The 20,333-nt window shown below is 39.7% G+C and overlaps 2 protein-coding genes across 17 annotated transcripts in view; one reads left to right on the top strand and one right to left on the bottom strand.

Annotated features, from left to right (window-relative positions):
* Positions 1–12,586, bottom strand: part of Fam169a (family with sequence similarity 169 member A) — a 70,214-nt gene extending 57,628 nt beyond the window's left edge. Inside the window, exon 1 of one of the 5 annotated variants that reach the window (XM_078043479.1) lies at positions 12,447–12,586. The gene's annotated coding sequence lies outside the window, so the exon portion shown is untranslated. Of the gene's footprint in view, positions 1–12,016; positions 12,213–12,446 lie in introns of those variants that run through there. The other 4 variants (XM_078043493.1, XM_078043499.1, XM_078043488.1 and 1 more) reach the window with 4 other exon arrangements.
* Positions 1–20,333, top strand: part of LOC110598511 (uncharacterized) — a 43,956-nt gene that overhangs the window by 15,439 nt on the left and 8,184 nt on the right. The window contains exons 1-3 of one of the 12 annotated variants that reach the window (XR_013436599.1): positions 11,434–11,642; positions 15,554–15,619; positions 16,050–16,121. Coding sequence is in view for 1 of the 12 variants with exons in the window: in XM_078043515.1 (XP_077899641.1) it covers positions 12,178–12,796; positions 12,980–13,158 (798 nt within the window). In the remaining 11 variants the exon portion in view is untranslated. Of the gene's footprint in view, positions 1–11,423; positions 12,797–12,979; positions 15,177–15,553; positions 15,684–16,049; positions 16,144–20,333 lie in introns of those variants that run through there. The other 11 variants (XR_013436594.1, XR_013436591.1, XR_005728567.2 and 8 more) reach the window with 11 other exon arrangements.

Raw genomic sequence — 20,333 nt, 5'->3', positions numbered from 1 at the left:
GACATTGATTGCATGCATGCTTTAGTAAGGTGACCTTGCTCAAAGACCAGGGCGGATCCGGGTTTAGAGCTGATCAGGTTTGAGGAAGTTTCCCCGCTCCTTGAGTTTAAGGCGTTCCCGGTTTAAGAGAATAGGGGTTTTAGGGAAGTTGGAGGTTGAAGATTATTGCTGCTGGGATTAGGGTGTTCCTGCTGCTTGTTCCCGTTGAGTTCTCCTGAGATTCAAAAGGGATTTGGGAAAAAAGCCTCGTGGCGTAGGGTATTTTGGGGTGGCGTAGGGTATTTTGGGGCGGCATATTGGAGATTGGAGGAGAACCTGTTTGTGTAGAGGCCGGTGTGAGTTCGGGAATAAAGGATTGCTGTTTGAATCTACAAGGTGTGTGGTGGCTCGTGATTCTGTGCCAAGCCGAGACATTGGCACCCCCATATCAAAAAAAAAAAAAAAAAAAAGAATCTGTTTAGTCACAATCACCACCACTGGACTGCATTCCTCACTTCTACCATTTCTACTGGGTAACTGTTATGGTGTGGATAATTTCCCCCAAAAGCCCAAGTGTTAAAGGCTTGGTTGCCAGCCTATGGTGATATGGGGGCAGTGCTGGAATTGAAAGGTATGGCCTATTTGAGAGGAAGTCAAGTCACTTGAAGCAGTTCTTGAAGAGGGCATTAGAGCCCAACTTCTTCCTCTCTCTTTGCTTCCTAACCTCACGTGAGGTGAGCAGCTTTGTTCTGCTAGTTCTCACCATGATATACCACCTTAAGTGAAAGGCAAGGGAGCCAGCAACCATGGAATGAAACTACTGAATCTGTGTGTCAAAATAAACCTTTCTTCTTTTTAAGTTGATTATCTCAGGCATTTTGTCACAACAATACAAAGCTACTTAACCCATTAACTAAGAAATGCAACCAGGATTACCACTATATGCAGAGTACAACACCAATTTGGAAAAACAGCAATCTCTGAAGCATAGCTTTGTCATTTCTTTTTCCTTTCCAGACCTCTCCAACACTGCACACACCTATAATCCCAGCAACTCAGAGGCTGAGGCAGGAGAATTACAAATTGGAGGCCAGCCTCAGTAACTTAGTGAAACCTTAAACAACTTAGCAAGACCTGTCATAAAATAAAAATAAAAAGGGCTGGGAATGGGGTTGTAGCCCAGTGGTAAAGTGCCCCTAGGTTCAATCCTTGGTACAAAACAAAAGGAGAGCTAGATTTCCTAAATTCCAAACATATATGCTGAGAAAAATGAATGAAAGAACGAATGAACAAATAAAATTTTGTAATAAATAAACCATTCTGGTACTAGGAGGAAGAGCTGCTACAGATGAACAAAGATTTTCTGTTAGATAAATAGCAACAGATGGCTTTTCGACAGTGGGGAAGCCCTTTAAAAGGAGGGAAGGAAGGAAGATGATAAATGAAACCCAGAAAGCATACTGAGAATGGTTAGTCATTGGATTTACAAAAAGACAAATAGTAGCAGAAATAAAAGGAAAATAAATTGAGGACAGAAGACAGCAGATCAAGAATACCAGGCTAAAAGAGTCTGGGCTTTTGGGGCATAGTGGAGCACACCTGTAATCCAAGCAGATTGGGAGGCTGAGGCAGGAGGATAGCAAATTTGAAGCCAGCCTTAGCAACTCAGCAAGGCCCTAAACAATTTAGTGAGCCCCCATCTAAAAATAAAATATTTTTTTAAAAGGGCTAGGGATGTGGCTCAGTGATTGAATACCCCTAGGTTCAATCCCAGGTACCAAAAAAAAAAATCTGGGTTTTATTTGCTATACAAGCAAAAGGCTGTTAATGGAACTTGAGAAGGGAAGAAACATTCAAAAGTATGCTTTAAGACAATTTATGTAGCAGTCATGTATAACATGGATGGACAGAAAGAACTAAATGGCTTTACTTGTCCCTCAGTGTCCAGTCAATTGGTTCACAGACCCAATCCCATCCCAAATATCCTCAGATGCTTATGTCCCTTACATAAAATGGCACGGTATTTGCATATAGTTATGTACATCCTCTGATACACCATAATCATCCCTAGATTACTTGTAATACCAATTAAAGGACCAGGGTGTAGCTCAGTGGCAAAGTGCTTGCCTAGCATTTGTGAGGTCCTGGGTTCAATTCCCAGCACCACAAAAATTATAAAATACTGAATACAATTTAAAAGCTATGTAAATAGTCGTTTTATTATACTGTTTAGGAAATGACAAGAAAAAAGTCTGTACATGTTCAATAGACAAATTTTTTTCCCAAAATATTGCTGACTGGAGTTTGGTTGAATGGGCAGATGCAGAACCCATAGAAAAAGAGGGTAGACTACACTTCTTTTAATATACTTATCATGTACCAATACTTAACACACAAAACTGTGATTCATTTTTTTCTATTCTACAAAGCCCAAACTCCAGGAAAGCAAAACCATTTTTTTCCACACATGTAAAAAGTAGAAATGATCTCTGATTTCCTTTCTAATTAATAACAGAGTTCTACACTTGATTACATTCCTTCAAAGCACTTATAGCTTATTTAGAGACGGAAGCTGGGAAGAAAGGTCTTAATTTACAAAGGGCCAAAATTTCATTTGTAAGTATTTTTTTAAACTCAGAAGGTATGTTTCTGATGATAATCGAAGCACCATTTACTGATTGCTTACCTTGTATAGGGTTGAACATCCTACATATCTCACTTATTCCTCAAAACAATCCTATGAGACAGGCATTCCTATGCTCACTTTCCAGATGATGAGCACTTAAGCACACTGCCCAAGGGGCAGAGGCAGGCTCGGAACCTAAGAGACCTATCTCCAGTAGGTTTTAACCTGATGTGCAGGTTCCCCCGTAAAAACCAAAAGTCATATGAACCATAATGTATCTAAGTGAAATACAATTATTATAGAAGACAACCAATCTGTCTCCTGAGGAGTTTAGATTTTTAAAACCTTGCAATAATTTCTTCAGACTTTCTACTGTTGATCAGTCTAATCACTAGATACATTTTCTGAGTTTTTTTTTATTTTTTTTTATTTATTTATTTTTTTGTACCAGGGATTGACCCAAGGATGCTTAACCATTGAGCCATATTTCCACCCTTTTTTTATTTTGTGAAAGAGTCTCACTAAATTGCGTAGGGCCTTGAGTTGCTGAGGCTGGCTGACTTTGAACTTGGCAATCTTCCTACCTCCACCTCCCAAACTGGCAACCAAAAACAAGGCCAAGTATCTTAACCTTTAAGCTTAAAAAATGAAGGGGAACATATAAATCTGAGAAAGCAAAATGCCTACCAAATACGTAACAAGTTACTTCAAAACAGAGCTAAAGAGTCAGCGCAGTGGTGCACACCTGTAATCCCAGCAGCTCAAGAGTCTGAGGATTACAAATTCAAAGCCAGCCTCAGCAACTGTGAGGCACTAAGCAACTCAGCAAGACCCTGTCTCTAAAATAAAGTACAAAATAGGGCTGGGGTTGTGGCTCAGTGGTCAAGTGCCTCAGAGTTCAATCCCCAGTAGCCCCCCCAAAAAAATAAAAATAAAAAGAGTTACGGAAAACAATAGAATTCACTATAATTCTTGTAGCTTCTTTTTGGTTTGCTTTTTTGTTTTGTTTTTGTTTTTGTTTTGGGGGTGGTGTAACTAGGGATTGAATCGGAGAGTGCTTAACCACTGAACCACATACCCAGCCCTTTTTATATTTTATTTAGAGACAGGAGCTACCTAAATTGCCTAGGGCCTTGCTAAATTCCCAAGGCTGGGTTTGAACTCACAATCCTCCTGCCTCAGCTCCCCAAGCCTCTGCCCCAAGCTTCCCTCCCAGTCCTTTTTTATTGCTTTTTCTGTTTGTTTGTTTGTTTGTTTTTTGTGGTGCTGGGAACTGAACCAGGGCTTTATGCATGCTGCGCATAAAGCACTCTACCAGCTGAGCTATATCCCTAGCCCTAATGTTTTATTTTGAGACAGGGTCTCACTAACTCCTTAGGGCCTCAATATGTTGCTGAGGTTCATCTTGAAAATACAATCCTTATCTCAGCCTTCTGAGTCGCTGGGATTACAGGCATCCATCATGGGACCTCATTTGGTCTTTTAAATGTCCACTACTAAAGGATACAAATAAGAAGACCTTGATATCTAGTGATACTAGATTCATTATGAAACATAACCAAATTTTTTTTAAATTAAGGCAAAATAAATACAGAATTGAGCTTCATTATCAGTGTTATGATGATTCAGTTCTGCAATATTTACCCCCTTCTCAAGGATACATTATGAGAGAACTCAACACTGAAAAACTGGAATGCCTCCAATGGAAAACACCAAGGTGGCCAAGAAGCTCTAAACCATGGCACTATAGATGAAGAACAGAAATTGGGAAAAATAATTCTTGCTGAAGGGTAGCAAGAAAGCTACCCTTCAAATATCTGAAGAATTAATATGCAAATGAAAAAAAAGTATATTCTACCAATCTTTAAAACATAAGAGAACTAGCACTTCCCAACAACTGATTTCACCACAAATGAATCACACTACATAAAAACATAGACCAACCAGTAGCTAGTCAAGAAATACTATTAGTTATAGCTGGTTTGTTTCCAACTAGGATCAGAGAAACTTCCCATTTTCAGTATTCTCAAAAGCACAAGAACTTCTCTTGACTCCATCCAAGCCAATATGAGACAGTTCTGAAAAGCAGGACCAAGAATCCCTAGACTTCAACTGAGGTCACTTGTACATGAAACTGTAAAACTATATGAATCATATTATAAAATAAAATGTGCTTTTTCCCCCACTCTTTTTTTTTTTTTAAAGAGAGAGTGAGAGAGGAGAGAGAGAGAGAGAATTTTTAATATATTTTTTTTTCAGTTCTCGGCAGACACAACATCTTTGTTGGTATGTGGTGCTGAGGATCGAACCGGGTCGCACGCATGCCAGGCGAGCGCACTACCGCTTGAGCCACATCCCCAGCTCCTTCCCCCACTCTTGAAAGCCACTCTGATACAAAAAGTTAATATGTCCAGACAAAATTTTTCCAGAATTGTTTTAATTTCTTCTTTCATGAAATTAATGTCAATATTTTTATATGTTCCAAAGCCAAATATTAAAACACCTAAAATTTCAGTGCTTTTTGCTACTTTGCGTATATTTTCCATTCATGAGTAGAAATAGTGAAAAAAAAACAGTACCAAATCTAACATAAGATTGGCTGTTTATCTGAGGATACATACTAAGGGACTAACAAGAATTATTTCAATTTTTCAAATAAAGTACATTTCCCCTACATTAACATAAACAATAGCAATGACTAAAGGTTTTCTTCATTTTTTTTTGGTGGTGGTGCTGGGGAATGAACCCAGGGCCTTGCGCATGCAAGGCAAGCACTCTACCAACTGAGCTATATCCCCACACTTCATTCTCATGCATATCAAAAGCTTAATTTTTAAAATGAGAAAGTAAAATACTACTTAGAAATGTACCTCAACAAAATGTTGTGCATCAGGTGGAAGTGAGGAGATAACAAAAGGGAGAAAAAGAGGCTGGGGTTGTGGCTCAGTGGTAGAGCATATACCTAGCATGTGTGAGGCCCTGGGTTAGATTCTCAACACCACATATAAATAAAATAAAGATCCATTGACAACTAAAAAATATTTTTTAATAAAAGGGAGAAAAATAGATGAGAACCACTGAACTAGATTCTAAGAAGTAGCCTAATGTCACAGATAATACTAGCTTCTCCTTTAGATATGTCATCACATTTAATTCTGTCAATAACACTTTCAGATAGATTCTAACTATTCTTTTACACATGAGAAAATTGAGTCCCAGAAAGATAAATCAGGCAGAAGTTATTCTATTTGCAACAGCTCACTCCATACCTCTACCTAGATTCTTCCTCAGAAAACGCTAAAAAAAATAATGTCAAAGTTGAATCTCTCCCTCTCTAAACTTAATTCTTTCTTCCCCTTTCCACAATCTATGTTAACTAAACATATATTGACCGTACTGTATGCTAAGACCTGTTGGAATCATCCTACACTCAATCATTCCTTTCCTTTATGACCATAACCATTTATCATCACCATAAACAAAATTTGATGACATTATTATTACATACAGATCACAGATGTCAGGCAGTGAGTTATTATGTTATTTCTAATCATTTCAATATACTTGATCTTCTGATAGAGAACTAATATCCAGAATATATAAAGAACTCAAAAAACTTTTTTAAAAATCCAATTAATAAATGAGCAACTGAACTAAACAGGCACTTCTTAAAAGAAAAAATACAAATAACCAGGAAATGTCCAACATAATTAGCAATAAGGGAAATTCAAATCAGAACTACATTGAGATTTCATCTCAATCTAGTCAGAATGGCAATCATTAAAAATATAAACAGGGGCTGGGGTGATGGCTCAGGGGTAGAGTGCTCGCCTAGCATGCATGAGGCACTGGGTTCGATCCTCGGCACCACACAAAAACAAACTAATGTATCCACCCAAGACAAAAGATACATAAATAAATTTAAAATATATATATATAAACAATAGCCACGAATCCTGGCTCATGCCTATAATCCCAGTGGCTTGGGAGGAGGATCACTTGTTGCTTACAATTTCGAGAACTTCTTGGATTTCAGAATTACAGATAAACCATTGAAACACCATGAAACCACATCTCTAGCCACTACATGATAAAAACATATAGACTATGTTTCCAAAAGTGAATTATGTAAAAGAATGTGTATTGATAAGCAGTCCAAATGTCCACTTTACTGCTAAGAGTAGCTCATTAGCCATACTTTCATATAAAAGACAGCATAACCTGAATCAAAATAGTTTGTTCATTAAAAGAGCCAAAGAACAAGAAGCTTTATTCATAGTTGCTTAAAATGTCCTTCAGTTAATGGATAAATAATAATACTCAGTGCATAAAAGAAATAAGCTATTGCCTATTGCTGGACACTGTGGTGCATGCCTGTAATCCCTGCAGCTGGGAAGGCTGAGGAAGGAAGAACACAAGTTCAAAATCAGCCTCAGTAACTCAGCAAAGTGCTAAGCAACTCAGTGAGACCCTGTCTTTAAATAAAATACAAAAAATAGGGCTGGGATGTGGCTCAGAGATACTTGGCCACTGAGTTCAATGCCCAATAACCCCCCCCCAAAAAAAATACAAACAATAATAAATGATAGACTGTAGAGACAAAAGGAACACTTTTGCACTGTTGGAGGGACTGTAAATTAGTACAGCCACTATGGAAATCGGTATGGAGGTTCCTCAAAAGACATGGAACCACTATATGACCCAGCTATACTACTCCTCAGTATTTACTACTGAATTAGTATTCATACTGCAGTGATACATATCCATGTTTATAATAGCACAATTCGAAACAGCCAAATTATAGAATCAGCCTAGGTGTCTAAGAATAAGTGGATAAAAGAAAATGTGGTGTATGTACTCAATGGAGTTTTATTCAGTAATAAGAAAAATGTAATTATGTCATATGCAGGAAAATGTATGGAATTTGAGAACATTATGTTAAGCAAAATAAGCCAAACTCAGAAGTCAAGAGTCACGTATTTTCTCTCATATGTGAAAAAGAGGAAAAAGGAAAAGAAAAGTGGGGTGGGGGATAGGGGCTGTAGCTCAGTAACAGAGCGCTTGCCTAGCATGTGTACAGCACTGAGTTCAATACTTAGCACCACATAAAAATAAACAAATAAAATAAAGGCATTCTGTCCATCTGCAAGTACAAAAGAAAGTTTTTTAGAAAATGCTTACAAGGGATGTCTCACATTCATTTTATAGCTAAAGTCAAGTCTCAAAAAAGCATAGCTAACTGTCCCACATTTATACAACCATAAGTAGCAGGACCCTGATACCCTGATTTGAACCCAATTTTTCTGACACCTAAGCACAGCCCTTTCCATCAAATATGCTGCCTTCCTACTTCAGCAAATGTCTCTTAGAACTAGCCCCTCCTGTTATCACTGCCACTGCCTTGTTTCAGAGCCTTACAGAGATCACAAGAGTTCCTAACTGGTTTCTTCATTACATTTAGCCTTTCAATTGCTGTTGGAATGATTTTTTTAAAAAGAAAAAATCCTGTCAACTCTTCTAAAATCCATCAGTGGTTCCCATCATCGCTAAGCAAAACTCATAAGGTCACACACATCTATTCACAAGCAGGCTCCAACCCACCATTGGACCTCAATGCTGTGGAAGGAAACCAGTTGTAACTGCTGCAGTGTTTGCTGGGACCATTTCTCATCATGTCCCACACCTCCAAAAACTTCTGGAAAATTCTCATTCTTCTATTGTTCAAGACCAAGTTCAACTGTTATTTTGTAAAGCCCTTCCGGACTCATTCAGAAAGAATTAATGCACCCATTTTCTCCATATCCATATCACTTTGATAAGTTCATTCACAGGAGAGAGTGTTGAATGCATGTCCCACATATAAGAGCAAATTTCTAGATTACTTAGCACATTCAGGATTTGATCCCCAGACCAAGAGTGTCTGGCTCACGTTAAAATCTTACTTGAGGCCGGTGCAGTGGTGCCCACCTATAATCCCAGTGGCTCAGGAGGCTAAGGGAGCAGGTGAAGATTCAGAGCCAGCCTCAGCTATTTAGCTAGGTCCTAAGCAACTCAGGAAACCCTGTCTGTAAATAAAATACAAAAATGGGCTGGGGATGTGGCTCAGTGGTTGAGTGCCCCTGGGTTCAATCCCCAATACCAAAAAAGAAAAAAAATCTTACTAGAATGAATTTTCCAAATTAAAATATTTTCATACCTCACAAGTAACAAAGTACGACAACATGCAATTTGACACTTTTTTAAAAAATGAAATTTACAAAACTGATTTGTTCCCATTCATTTTTCAAAATTCTCTGTACATTTCAATTTTAAGAAAACCTCTAACACTTTAATCCACACTACTTCTCTAAACAACAGACATGATAGAAAGACCTATTTCTTTGTGTCCTATAACATAAGTTTGTTGAGTAAATAAATACAACCTTTGGCTTAGCATAAAACTAAACAAAATGAGTCTACATGGACTGGGGTTATAGCTCAGTGGTAGAGCGCTTGCCTAGCAAGTGTGAGGCACTGGATTCGATTCTCAGCACCATATCAAAATAAATAAAATAAAGGTATTGTCTCCATCTACAACAAAAAAAACTATTAAAAAAAAAAAAAAAAAAACAGGGGGCTGGGGATGTGGCTCAAGCGGTAGCGCGCGCTCGCCTGGCATGCGTGCGGCCCGGGTTCGATCCTCAGCACCACATACAAACAAAGATGTTGTGTCCGCCGAAAACTGAAAAATAAATATTAAAAAATTCTCTCTCTCTCTCTGTCTCTATCACTCTCTCTTAAAAAAAAAAAAAAAAAAAAAAAAACATACAGAGGCTGAGGATGTAGCTCAGCACTTGCCTGGCATTTGTGAATCCCCAGTACAAAAAAAAAAGTCCATGTGAATGAAACCCAGGTAGTCACAAATTTTGTAATACCTTAAACTAGATGAATAAAAGATCCTTATTTACAGTACATTAACCTTAAGGTATCATATTCCAGCTCTATTTTACTTATTTATTTTTATGTGGTGCTGAGGATCGAACCCAGGGCCTCACACGTGGGAGGCAAGCACTCTACCACTGAGCCACAACCTCTGCCCTCATATACCAGCTCTAAAACTCCATCTGTCTAATGATTATTTTATGTCTTTAGTAAATTGTCAGTTTTTCCCTGAGTATCTTTAAAGCACATATTTCCCTTCATGGAACTCTACATTAAGTTGTTGTCTTTGAAGGAACTGTGAAATATCCCTCTACCAATGAGGCACACCAAATTTAGAATTTAAATTTCAAGGCCAGATAAACAAAGCAGAAGCCTAATGGTGTGTGAAGAGAACACAATAATCATCACTCCATTCCTTTTTTTTCCACTTAGAATCATAAAAGAAAAAAGACAGAATATGAATACTCATTTAACTTCCTACCCAACCAACAATCCTTTCTACAGAATCACTGACAGATTTCTCAACCTCCACCTGAATATTTAATTATTTTATACTCAAATTACTTTTTTTTAAAGTAAATCTTTTGTATTTTTAGGCAGAGGACTGAACATAACAAGACTTGAAGAGCTATCTAGGTAGGAGCTTATGGAGAAAAATATTAGATTTTTTTTCTTCCAATTTCTCAAGTAGTAAAATAATGCTCAAAATCTCAACCTACTTTAAAAATAATAAGAACACCAACATCATTTCCAAATTCCAAGTCAATGAAATACAATTGTTCCAAGTCAATGAATCTCTCTGACTTCCATAGTAACAGAATCACTGTGAAGGTGTAAGAGTTGTGTTTGACTCCAAGGTGCCTTTGCCAGAACAACCCATTCCCCCAAGGACCTACAATAGGCCCAGACAGATCAGTGGCAATCTGGAGCAGGTAGTCTTTGCTTATTTAAATTCCCTAAATGTCAAGGACCCTTCCACAGTCAGTAATCCTCCCTATGGAGCAAACATATCATTAATGGGAAGCATGGTATTTATTATGCCATGGATGGTAAAGGATATGCAATCACTTTTTTGTAGACAGAATTAATGGGAGGGTCCCTGACTGAACAGGAAAAAAAAAAAAAAATGTTAAGATAATTTTATAAGGAGAGTAATGTGATAATTTTACTCAAAAGCATTCAATTATTAAATACTTTGTTTTCTCCAATTTAGAGTTTTCTAATATATACTTATTAAATAATAATATACAATAATACATATTTTTACAATATATATTTATTAAAGAAATTATACTACTTGTAACAATTTGAATACTATTTCGAAAGTCAGACTAATAGGAAACCTTTGAAAATCTAAAACCCATGGGCAAAACATCCTAATTTATAATCATTCACGTGGAGAATCCATGTCGCTACTCAAATAAGCTATTTCTAAGTTCCCAAACTGATGAGCTCATAAATTTTAAAAACAATACACTATAACAACTACAAGCTTCCTGGGAAAGACTGTTACTTCTGTTTGTATTGAAAGTCTTATTACAAATGGGCTTTTCCAGGTGCTTCTCATTCCTTGTCTCCAACCCCAAACAAGGTTTAAAAAAAAAAAAATACAAATGAGTGTGGTCCATCCTACATTAGTCATTAAAAGTCTTTCCTCTTGTAAATACTTCATTGTAAAATAACAAGAGTTCGCCAAGAGTACCTTTACATCCTACAATGCGCAAAAAAAAAAAATTAATAAAAATATGGTACACTAAACCCAAATTCATTTTGGAGAATTCCCTCCAGAGCTCAAATCTAGGTATTATGCAACAGCCTCCATTCCAGATGTTAATCCCAGTCTGTGATGCAGAGATAAAATATCAATGGGGAAGACATAATCCACTAAGTACTTAAGTATTAAGTAATACGTTCACAAGAAAACAAGGAACCAAAACAAGAATTACCAAATTCTCAGAAATCTTGACAATGACGAATCGTGTAACAGTTGGGAGCACCACCAAACTTTTCCTCTAGGAGCCCGTTCAGCACTTCCCAACCCCCTCAAACATCCACAAGAAGCGTTTAAATTTGGGCTTCGAAAGGATTTCCCAGAGGAGGAGGGGGCCTGCATCAGGTGGTTATCTTGGAATCTACTGGTAATATACCCAAACCAACTTCCTGAAGCTGAAATGATGAAATGTCTCATCATTTCTCCCCAAGGACAATACTGGGATCAAATCTAATCTAGACCCCTGGGCCATAAACCATCCAGGGCTCAAGGTTTCATCCTTCCATTTCCAGAGGCACAGGCCTCTGCAAAAACTGCATAACGGACCGGACCGCTGAGAACGAAATTAGTACAAGATTGCAGTGACCCGAATTCCAGAGGGGGCAGATTCCACACAATACCTCGGTAGGGCAGAGTAGTTAAAGGTAAGGGGGTGGTCAGAGCATCCTGGGAGGCCACCTGCGCGGCAGACCCCGAGCCCACACGCCTAAGCTCCGCACCTCACCAGCTCTGCGTTCCACCGGCCCAGGCAGTCAGCGAAAACGCACGGGCTCCAGGTGGGAAGCGTAGGAGGGGAGGGGGCTCCGCCAGCAGCAGCTGCGACACGGAATGCGACCGCCGCCGAGCGAAGGCAGGCGAGGGGGGCATTCCCTCACACAAAATGGTGGCGCCGACGCGGACGCCGGCGCACCTGGGGGCGCCACGCGCCCCTGCGGGCCCCCGCCGGCAGCCACCAGCTGGACGAGCGCCTCAGGCCCGGGCGGCCGCGCGGGCCTGCGCCGGGCCGAGTCCGCGAGGCGCCCGCAGCTCGAGGCCTGAGTCGCCTCCCGGTGGGCGCGGGGTCGGGTGCGGACGGGGACGTGGGGTCGGTGTGGGAGACTCGGCCTCGCTCGCGGCCCCCCCGCCCCCCGGGACGAGCAGCGAACTCACCTCTGACGCGTCCTGCGAGCCGCCGGTGCCCGAGCAAGGAGGCGGAGCCGCGCGAATGAATGGAGCCTGCGGCTGCTCGCTGGCGACCCCCGGCCGATTCCCGGCCGCGCTGCCCGGGCGGGTACGGCGCCTTCTGCCCCTAGCCCGCGACGCCGGGCTCCTCGTCGCGGGTCGGCCGCAGCCCACCGTGCCCTCCGCCGGCGTGACGCACTCGCGCCGCAGCGCCTCCAGCCCTCGCAGCCGCGCCCACCGCGAATCCCCCCGTCAGCCCGCGCGACGAGGCCCCTCCTCGGCGCCGGGGACGCCGCCCAGCCTCCCTCCGGGCCCGCTGTCAGGCGCCCGCCCCGCAGGTGTGCGCCAGACAGGGCCCGGAACGACTAGGTGACCCCTCCCCGCGTCGGGCGCTGTCACCTGGCAGCGCTACCCCTCAGGGCTAGGGCCTGGCGTTAAAGAATGACCTTGGCGCTTATATAAAAATAGATGCGATAAGCCCCGGGGGATACGTGCTGAATTTGCTATTTCTTTATTGTCAGCCTTTGTAGAATCCCGTTTGCACAACCCTGCCGACTTCGCCTCCAGCCCCGAGCAGGACCTCGAGAAATTTCCCCCTGGGGGGCGCGGCCATCTGGGCCTGATAAGGCCTGGGGACGCGGATGCTGAGGGCGCCTGCGAGGACCGCGGACCTCCCTCCGCCCCAACACCTCCCTCCTAAACATCCCACTGCCACCTAGCAACTCTCAAGGGAGAGAATATATCATGGACTCCAGTCACAATCTGGAGAAGTCCTACACCCCTGACTTCATCTTGAGATAAGGAGCCATCAATTTCGATGTTGACCTTTCCTATTTCAGAACCTAATGAATATAAACGATCCTTAGACTGGAGAAAGGGCTCCACTCTTGTTTACTCCCCTTATCCTCCCACCTCACTTCACCAGGGCCTTTTTGCTAATTACACTCCCGCTGAGGAAAAATAAGCTGGCAAGCATTGAAAGCATGGTCAATTTTCTTTAAGCAATGAACGCATGGTTTAACTATACTTAATAAATGTGCTGAGAAAAAGTACTCTATTTGAATAATCTTAAGACTTCTTGCACATAAACTCTGGGGAAAAAAAATTAATCGTCCAAGGGCCATGGAATTATTTTCAGTTCATCCATATAAAAGTTTTAAATGGCTTATCATTTTCAGGATATATTCAGCAATCACAACGCCAAAGTTTCACAAATTTACTAATCAGTAAGATCAATAAATATCTCAAAAAATACTTTTTGACATAGCCATATTTGTCTCCAATTTTGTTGTTGTTTTTACAAATGGGCTTTCTGCCCCTAGTTGCACGTAAGAATCAACCTTATAGCTATTGTGTTTAAAGTGTAATATTTAATTAGAGATCTTGAATATTACACATCAAACATTTACCATTTTTAGTGTAGCGTAACAATGAGCTAGACATAATTGAACAAGAATTTTGAATAGTTCTATCCACAGCTAATCATGGAAGAATGTAGTTACATAATTTCTGAACATATTTCTAAAGCTGTATGTAAGGAGTTCACTGGGTAATCCCAAACAATTGCCATTTTGAAAAGATAATGGTTTTTTGGCAGGTAAACTATTCCCTGTGGGTTTTGAAACCTCAGGTCTTAGTGTAAAGCTAGCCAATGTGCCTTGTTTATAAAGTTTGAAATGCCAATATGTGGTTGGCTTTTAGCCATTCTTTTAGAAACCTTTGTTAATTTGTCCCCTGCAGACCTTGCTCCCAAATGTCTGGTCCCTCTAGTAGGACTCAGAACTAGTTCACCCAGCTAGACAAAAGACTGGGTTCAACAGCACATGTCAGGGTAGCTAAACCCAGCCCCCTTCCTAGAGCAACCATCCTGTTTAGACCTACTCAAGAAGTTCTCTCTCTTGCCTATGTGGATCAAGGACCCAGCTTCCATTAGGGCACTATCTGAATCCTCTTTTCTCTACTTGTAACATGACCCTGCTTTAAGAGTTTAAAAAAAAAAAAAAAAAAAGTCACCATTTACTTCTCTCTTTGCCTGAGATATATTAAATCTTAGTGGGGAGGGGCTAAAAAATGGGTCTTTATCAGATTATTACATGCTGTAAATCACTACCTAAATATTTTGAAAAATGCTTTGAGGCTTTCATCTGAAAAGTTTGTAAAGGATGAAAAAGGTTATTGCTTTTTTGTTTGTTTTTGCATATGCTTGCTTTAATTGTTATGTTGTAAGCAGAAGGAAGCATGTTAAGAATTTTCATTGTATTTTTATTATATGTTTAAATAAGAATGGAACCATCTTAAATAAGAGAAGCTTGTCACAACACTGGATTTTGGTGTTTATAGAGATAATTCAAAAAAGAGCCCTTTAGTTGTACTGGGGATGAGGAATTCCTAATAACTAAAATCATGGTTAATTTTTTTGAGGGGGAGGAATCTGGGAATTGAACCCAGAGTCACTTAACCACTGAGCTACATCCTCAGCCCTTTTATTTATTTATTTATTTATTATTTTGAAACATAATAGGGTAGAATTGGGATCCTTTATATATGTTTTAAATTCTTAAAATCAGGCTGGGGTTGTGGCTCAAGCAGTAGCACGCTCCTCTGGCATGCTTGCGGATTGGGTTCAATCCTCAGCACCACATACAAAGATGTTGTGTCCACAGAGAACTAAAAAACAAATATTAAAAAATTCTCTCTCTCTCTCTCTCTCTCTCTCTCTCTCTCTCAAAAATAAAACCTTCTAGTTTCCTACAATGTTAAAAACACACAATAAAATTAAAAAATAAAATAAAATAAATGATAGTATGATTTTAAAAAATAAATAAATAAAAATAAATTCTTAAAATCACATTAAGAAAATTTTGATGACTGAGGCAGCCCAGAGACTTCTAGATCTATTTTATTTGCCAATCAACCAACTAATGAACTAATACTCTCAGTGGTGGTAATGAGAAACTGAGAAAACAATCATTTCTCCTGGCATTAAAAGAAGAATGCTTTATATCTTCCCCTATTGTATAAGGAAACAGTAATACTTTCAGGATTTAAAGCAGTTTTCTGACTTGGTTTTCTCTGTCAATTATTAATATCTTCAGATTTCAAATTCCTGAGTAATACTATGCATGGGAGAAGAAGAATCTGAAAAACAAGAAAAATAACAGGTTTGAGAAGCCCAGCTGCATTTATTTCTTTTGCCTTTGAAGAAAGTTTAAGACAGAGTCCTTGGTAAGTTTAGTTGGGGTTGAAGAGAAAAAACATGGTATGTTCCACGTTACTAATAAAAAATTACATTCAGATTTACATCCACTATAAATACTACAAATTATCTAGTTATCTCTTCTCCTGTTTTTTAAGACATTCAATTTCATTCAGCGTGGCAATATGCCCCACTTAGAGACTGTTTTCCTCCCCAGGCTCCTCCTGCACCTGTGATAGCAATATGGTCATTTTAGCCAATGAGATGTAAGCAAAGGATGATTAGAACGGATTCCAAGAAAGTGTTTGCTTTCCTGGAAAGAGAGAAGGAAGGATAGATGGAAGGACTCAAGTGGCATATAACTGCCTTTTGTACTTTCTCCTCCTTCCTACCAGGTCTGGGAGCAGAGTGACCATTTTGTGATCCTGAGAATGAAATTTATCTAATAAGCATGCTGGAGGCCAGAGGTGGGAACCTTCGACAATAATGGTATCATGGAGCTGCTGTCCTATTTGTTGCTTGCCAGCAATTGCAATCCTAGCTAATATTCAAAGTTTAAAACTGTTTCTTCATATAGCTAAGGGAGGAAAAGCACCCTTCTGTAGTATCTATGTCCTACACATAGTATCCTTTGATTTTGCTCTTATATTAGACAACTGCCCTTTGCCTCACCTACCTAGGGTTTGATGAAGACATACAGATCTCTGTCTATGAAAAGAATATCTTCTAGTTCTTCGCATAGTGCATTATTCATCTCAGACATTGCTTCAGTTAGTCTCCAATATTACTGGGAGAAGGGATTTCAAATGACTGCAAGAGTCCAGAACAAGTTACTATAAGTCATCACCATACCAAGTAGATAAAGAATAAACCAAAAAAAAAAATGTAATTATACCTTTATTTATTTATTTTGGTACTGGGGATTAAACCCAGAGGCACTGAACCACTGAGCCACATCCCCAACCCATCCCCCTTTTTTTTTTTTTTGAAATTTTAATATTTATTTTTAGTTTTCAGCGGACACAACATCTTTGTATGTGGTACTGAGGATTGAACCCAGGCCGCACACATGCCAGGCGAGCGCGCTACCACTTGAGCCACATCCCCAGCCCCCCCTTTTTTAAAAAATATTCTTTAGATGTTGATGGATCTTTATTTTATTCATTTATTTATATGTGGTGCTGGGAATTGAACCCAGTGCCTCAGACATGGTAGGCATGTGCTCTGTCACTGAGCCAGTACCCCAGCCCATCCTTTTTTGACATTTTATTTAGAGACAAAGTCTCACTGAGTTGCTTAGGACCTCACTAAATTGCTGAGCCTGGCTTTGAACTCATGATCAGACTCCCAAGCCACTGGGATTACAGGTATGCACCACTGCACCCAGCTACACCTTTCATTTTTAGTTAAAAGCAAGATAAAGAATCAGAGTATAGACTGTATTCTAAAATTACGTAGTCTATATTATAGACAGAAACCTGGCAATACATGTGAAAATGATGAAAATGCAAATATATTACCTATCATGTCACTCCTGTAAATTTATTCAAAGGAATCTTGTCAGAAGAAAAAAAGTTAAGTGCACAAAGATATCACTGGAACTTTTTTCAAAAGAAAGTCAAAATGTGCAAATACCTTGAATATATTATATTAGGTATACTGATATTAATCAAAGAAATAAAAAATCTCACCTATATTATTGCATGCAACCAGAGGCATTTTAAAAATTGCTAATAGCAAACTGCAAGTCTTACTGAAAAAACTATGCACCCTGTAACAGTTTGGTATGTAAAGCAGAACCCCTGTATGGAGGTGATGTATCCTGATCACCATTGTCATAATCATTGGACTACATTTATCAAACACTTTTATACCAGAGGTTCTAAATATTGCACTTAGGTTAGGGATCTTAGTTGATCTTCAAAATGTCTAATTTAAGGTAGAGTATATTATCCTATTTCACAGGTGAGAAAACAGATTTAGAGAGGTAAAGAATTTGACCTAAGTTTGTGGAGAAGGAATTTGACCCTTGTTCTGAATTACTCTACACTTTTAGAGGCTGGATTATTGGCTTAACTATACAGTTTCTCAATCATTGCATATCCAGCTTCTAGAATGTATTTATATTAAAACATTGCCCTACAATATTTCTGCTTTTTTAAAACATGGCTTTTGAAATGTCTGTTATGCCAGACACTATGCTAGATGGATAGATCCTGTGCTAGGATAATGTGATGAACAGGATGGGTAGAGCCAATAAGAACTTGGCCGGTGGAATGATAGCTTATAGCAGAGTGTGGGATGTCAAGAAATGAAGCTGGAGAAACAGGCTAGACCAATTATCTATCTGGTTTTTTTTTTTTTTTTTTTGGTTTTTGGTACTGTAATGACAGATTTGGGGGACCCCAATAGACCTCCAGGTGCCAAATCCAATGCTATCACATAAGAGTCTTTATTGCAAGTTCGAGCCTGGATTCACAAGGGTCCCAGGGAGTGAGTCCTGGTCATTTGTTGAGTGAGATTTTATAGGTTTTGGGGGGATACTCTATGCATCATAACATCACACAGCAAATCATCCCATACCACAGGAAAATCATACAACAACACTTAACATTGATTAGCACATTCACTGGCGGAAACAAGTTGGGTAGGGGTGATTGGTTAGTTCAAGAGGGGGATTCCTTTGAACTGATTGGTTTAGGCCACAAGAGGTATACATGGTTTCCAAACATGTTATCAACCACCATAAACTACTGGGGGGTCATTTGACATCCCAGGTATTTTCCCTGTCTTATGCTGATTGGAGGTTGCTAGGGGGTTGCTATGGGTCCTCACCTAGCTTAACTGATTCAGGGACACCTGGCGCAGCAGATTTCTCCTGTTATTTCTAGACAAACAACTCAGCAGGGTGGGTATGTGCTTAGGAGTGCTCTGTGGGTTTTTCCCAGGACAAGAGTCATGCCCCTTTCCTTAGGACAGGGCTTGAGGTAGAAGCTGGTTTCTTAAAAATGGAGTCACATCAGTTTCTCAGTACCAAGGATTGAACTCAGGGCCACTTGAGCACTGAGCCACATCCCCAGCCCTATTTTGTATTTTATATAGAGACATGGTCTCACTGAGTTGCTTAGTGCCTTGCTTTTGCTGAGGCTGGCTTTGAACTCGCAATCCTCTTGCCTCAGCCTCCTGAGCTGCTGGGATTACAGGAGTGAGCAACCATGACCAGTAAGACCAGTTATCTTTTTTTTAAAAGTTCTGATAGGCCATGGTAAGGAACATGGACATAAGTCCAAGACAATAGTGAGCCATTTAAGGAATTCAAATTTCAGAGTGATAGGACCACATTTGTATGTTAGCAAAGAAATGGCAGTGTGGTCTAGAAGTGACCGTGAGGATGGAGAAAAGTAAAGAGCTCAAAAGTAGAAGATCAAATCAAGGACTTGGCAGAATGTGCAATGTAACAGGGAAGCCTGCTACATTTCTGGCTCCAGCTACTGGATACATAGTGTTGTTATTTATTGAAATAGGAATCCCTTTAGAAGGAGAATGGGAGGGGAGTTAAATTCATGAATTCCCTTTTGTTTACATAGAATTTTATGTACTTTTGGGACGTCTGGGTGGGACATCCAATATAGTGAAGTCTTTAGGACCTCACTCAAGGGTGATACTGGACTAAAGCATACAGAAAGGGAGTCATCAGTACAGGGATGGTAACTGAAGCCATGGAATAAGGGACCTTGCTTAAAGAGGAAGGAGGAGAAAACACAGCCCAAGCAAAATCTAAAAGGGCCCAATGAAGGAATATACGAAGAGGGACAAAATCCTCAATGGAGTAAAATGCTCCTTTTAGAATTTGTCCAAAGAACTAATTAAGGATAAACACAAAGATTTGTCTGCAAGACTATTTCAATATTGTTTGTAATGAGAAAACATTCGTGGCAAGGAAAGGAAGGGAAAACCAAATGATAAGACAGTTGTTAAATAAATGTTGGAACATCCATATCATAGAATGTTATACAGTCTTTAAATCATATTGCTGAAGAATGACATGGGAAAATGTTAAATAGAAAAAGCATCCATTTAAAAATAATGACTCCACTTTTGCTTTTAAAATTATGCTTAATTATGCAGATATATTCACAGAATATTTAGATCACGAAGATTTATATAAAAATCTTAACATCAGAAGTTGGAGATGGATTAGAAACAAGTAAGATAGGGTAGTGAGTTGCTGGGTGGATGATGGTATTTTGTTTATTAGATTTTTATCCTTTTTCTATATTGTCCTTTTGTTATTGAAATCTCGGTCCTTGTCCACTACATCAATCCAATAAGAGGAAACGATTTTGAGAAAAGGAAAAAAGAAGTTTTATTGTTTTGCTAGCAAAGGAGAAACACAGGGGACTCCTGTCCTAGAGGCTGTGATTCTACCCATCAGAAAAACCTGAGGGCTTTTAAAGACGCTCTTCAAAGGCTACATTTCAGGTGTGCTCTGACAGGGCGTCCCAGGAGCACCTTGATGGTGTGTTGAAATTAACTTGTTAATTTGGGACATAGTCATTTCCTTGTTCTTCTGGTGACATCTCCTTCCTATGGAGAACAGATAACTCAAGGTTGTCTTGTTCCCCACTCCCAGGCTAGGGAGGGGAACAGTGCAGTACCTTGTCATGCTTCCTCAAGTC

This window comes from Ictidomys tridecemlineatus, chromosome 1, assembly GCF_052094955.1.
Source record: "Ictidomys tridecemlineatus isolate mIctTri1 chromosome 1, mIctTri1.hap1, whole genome shotgun sequence".
In the NCBI taxonomy this organism is placed as follows: Eukaryota; Metazoa; Chordata; class Mammalia; order Rodentia; family Sciuridae; genus Ictidomys; species Ictidomys tridecemlineatus.
This window is presented reverse-complemented; position numbering and strand designations above follow the sequence as displayed.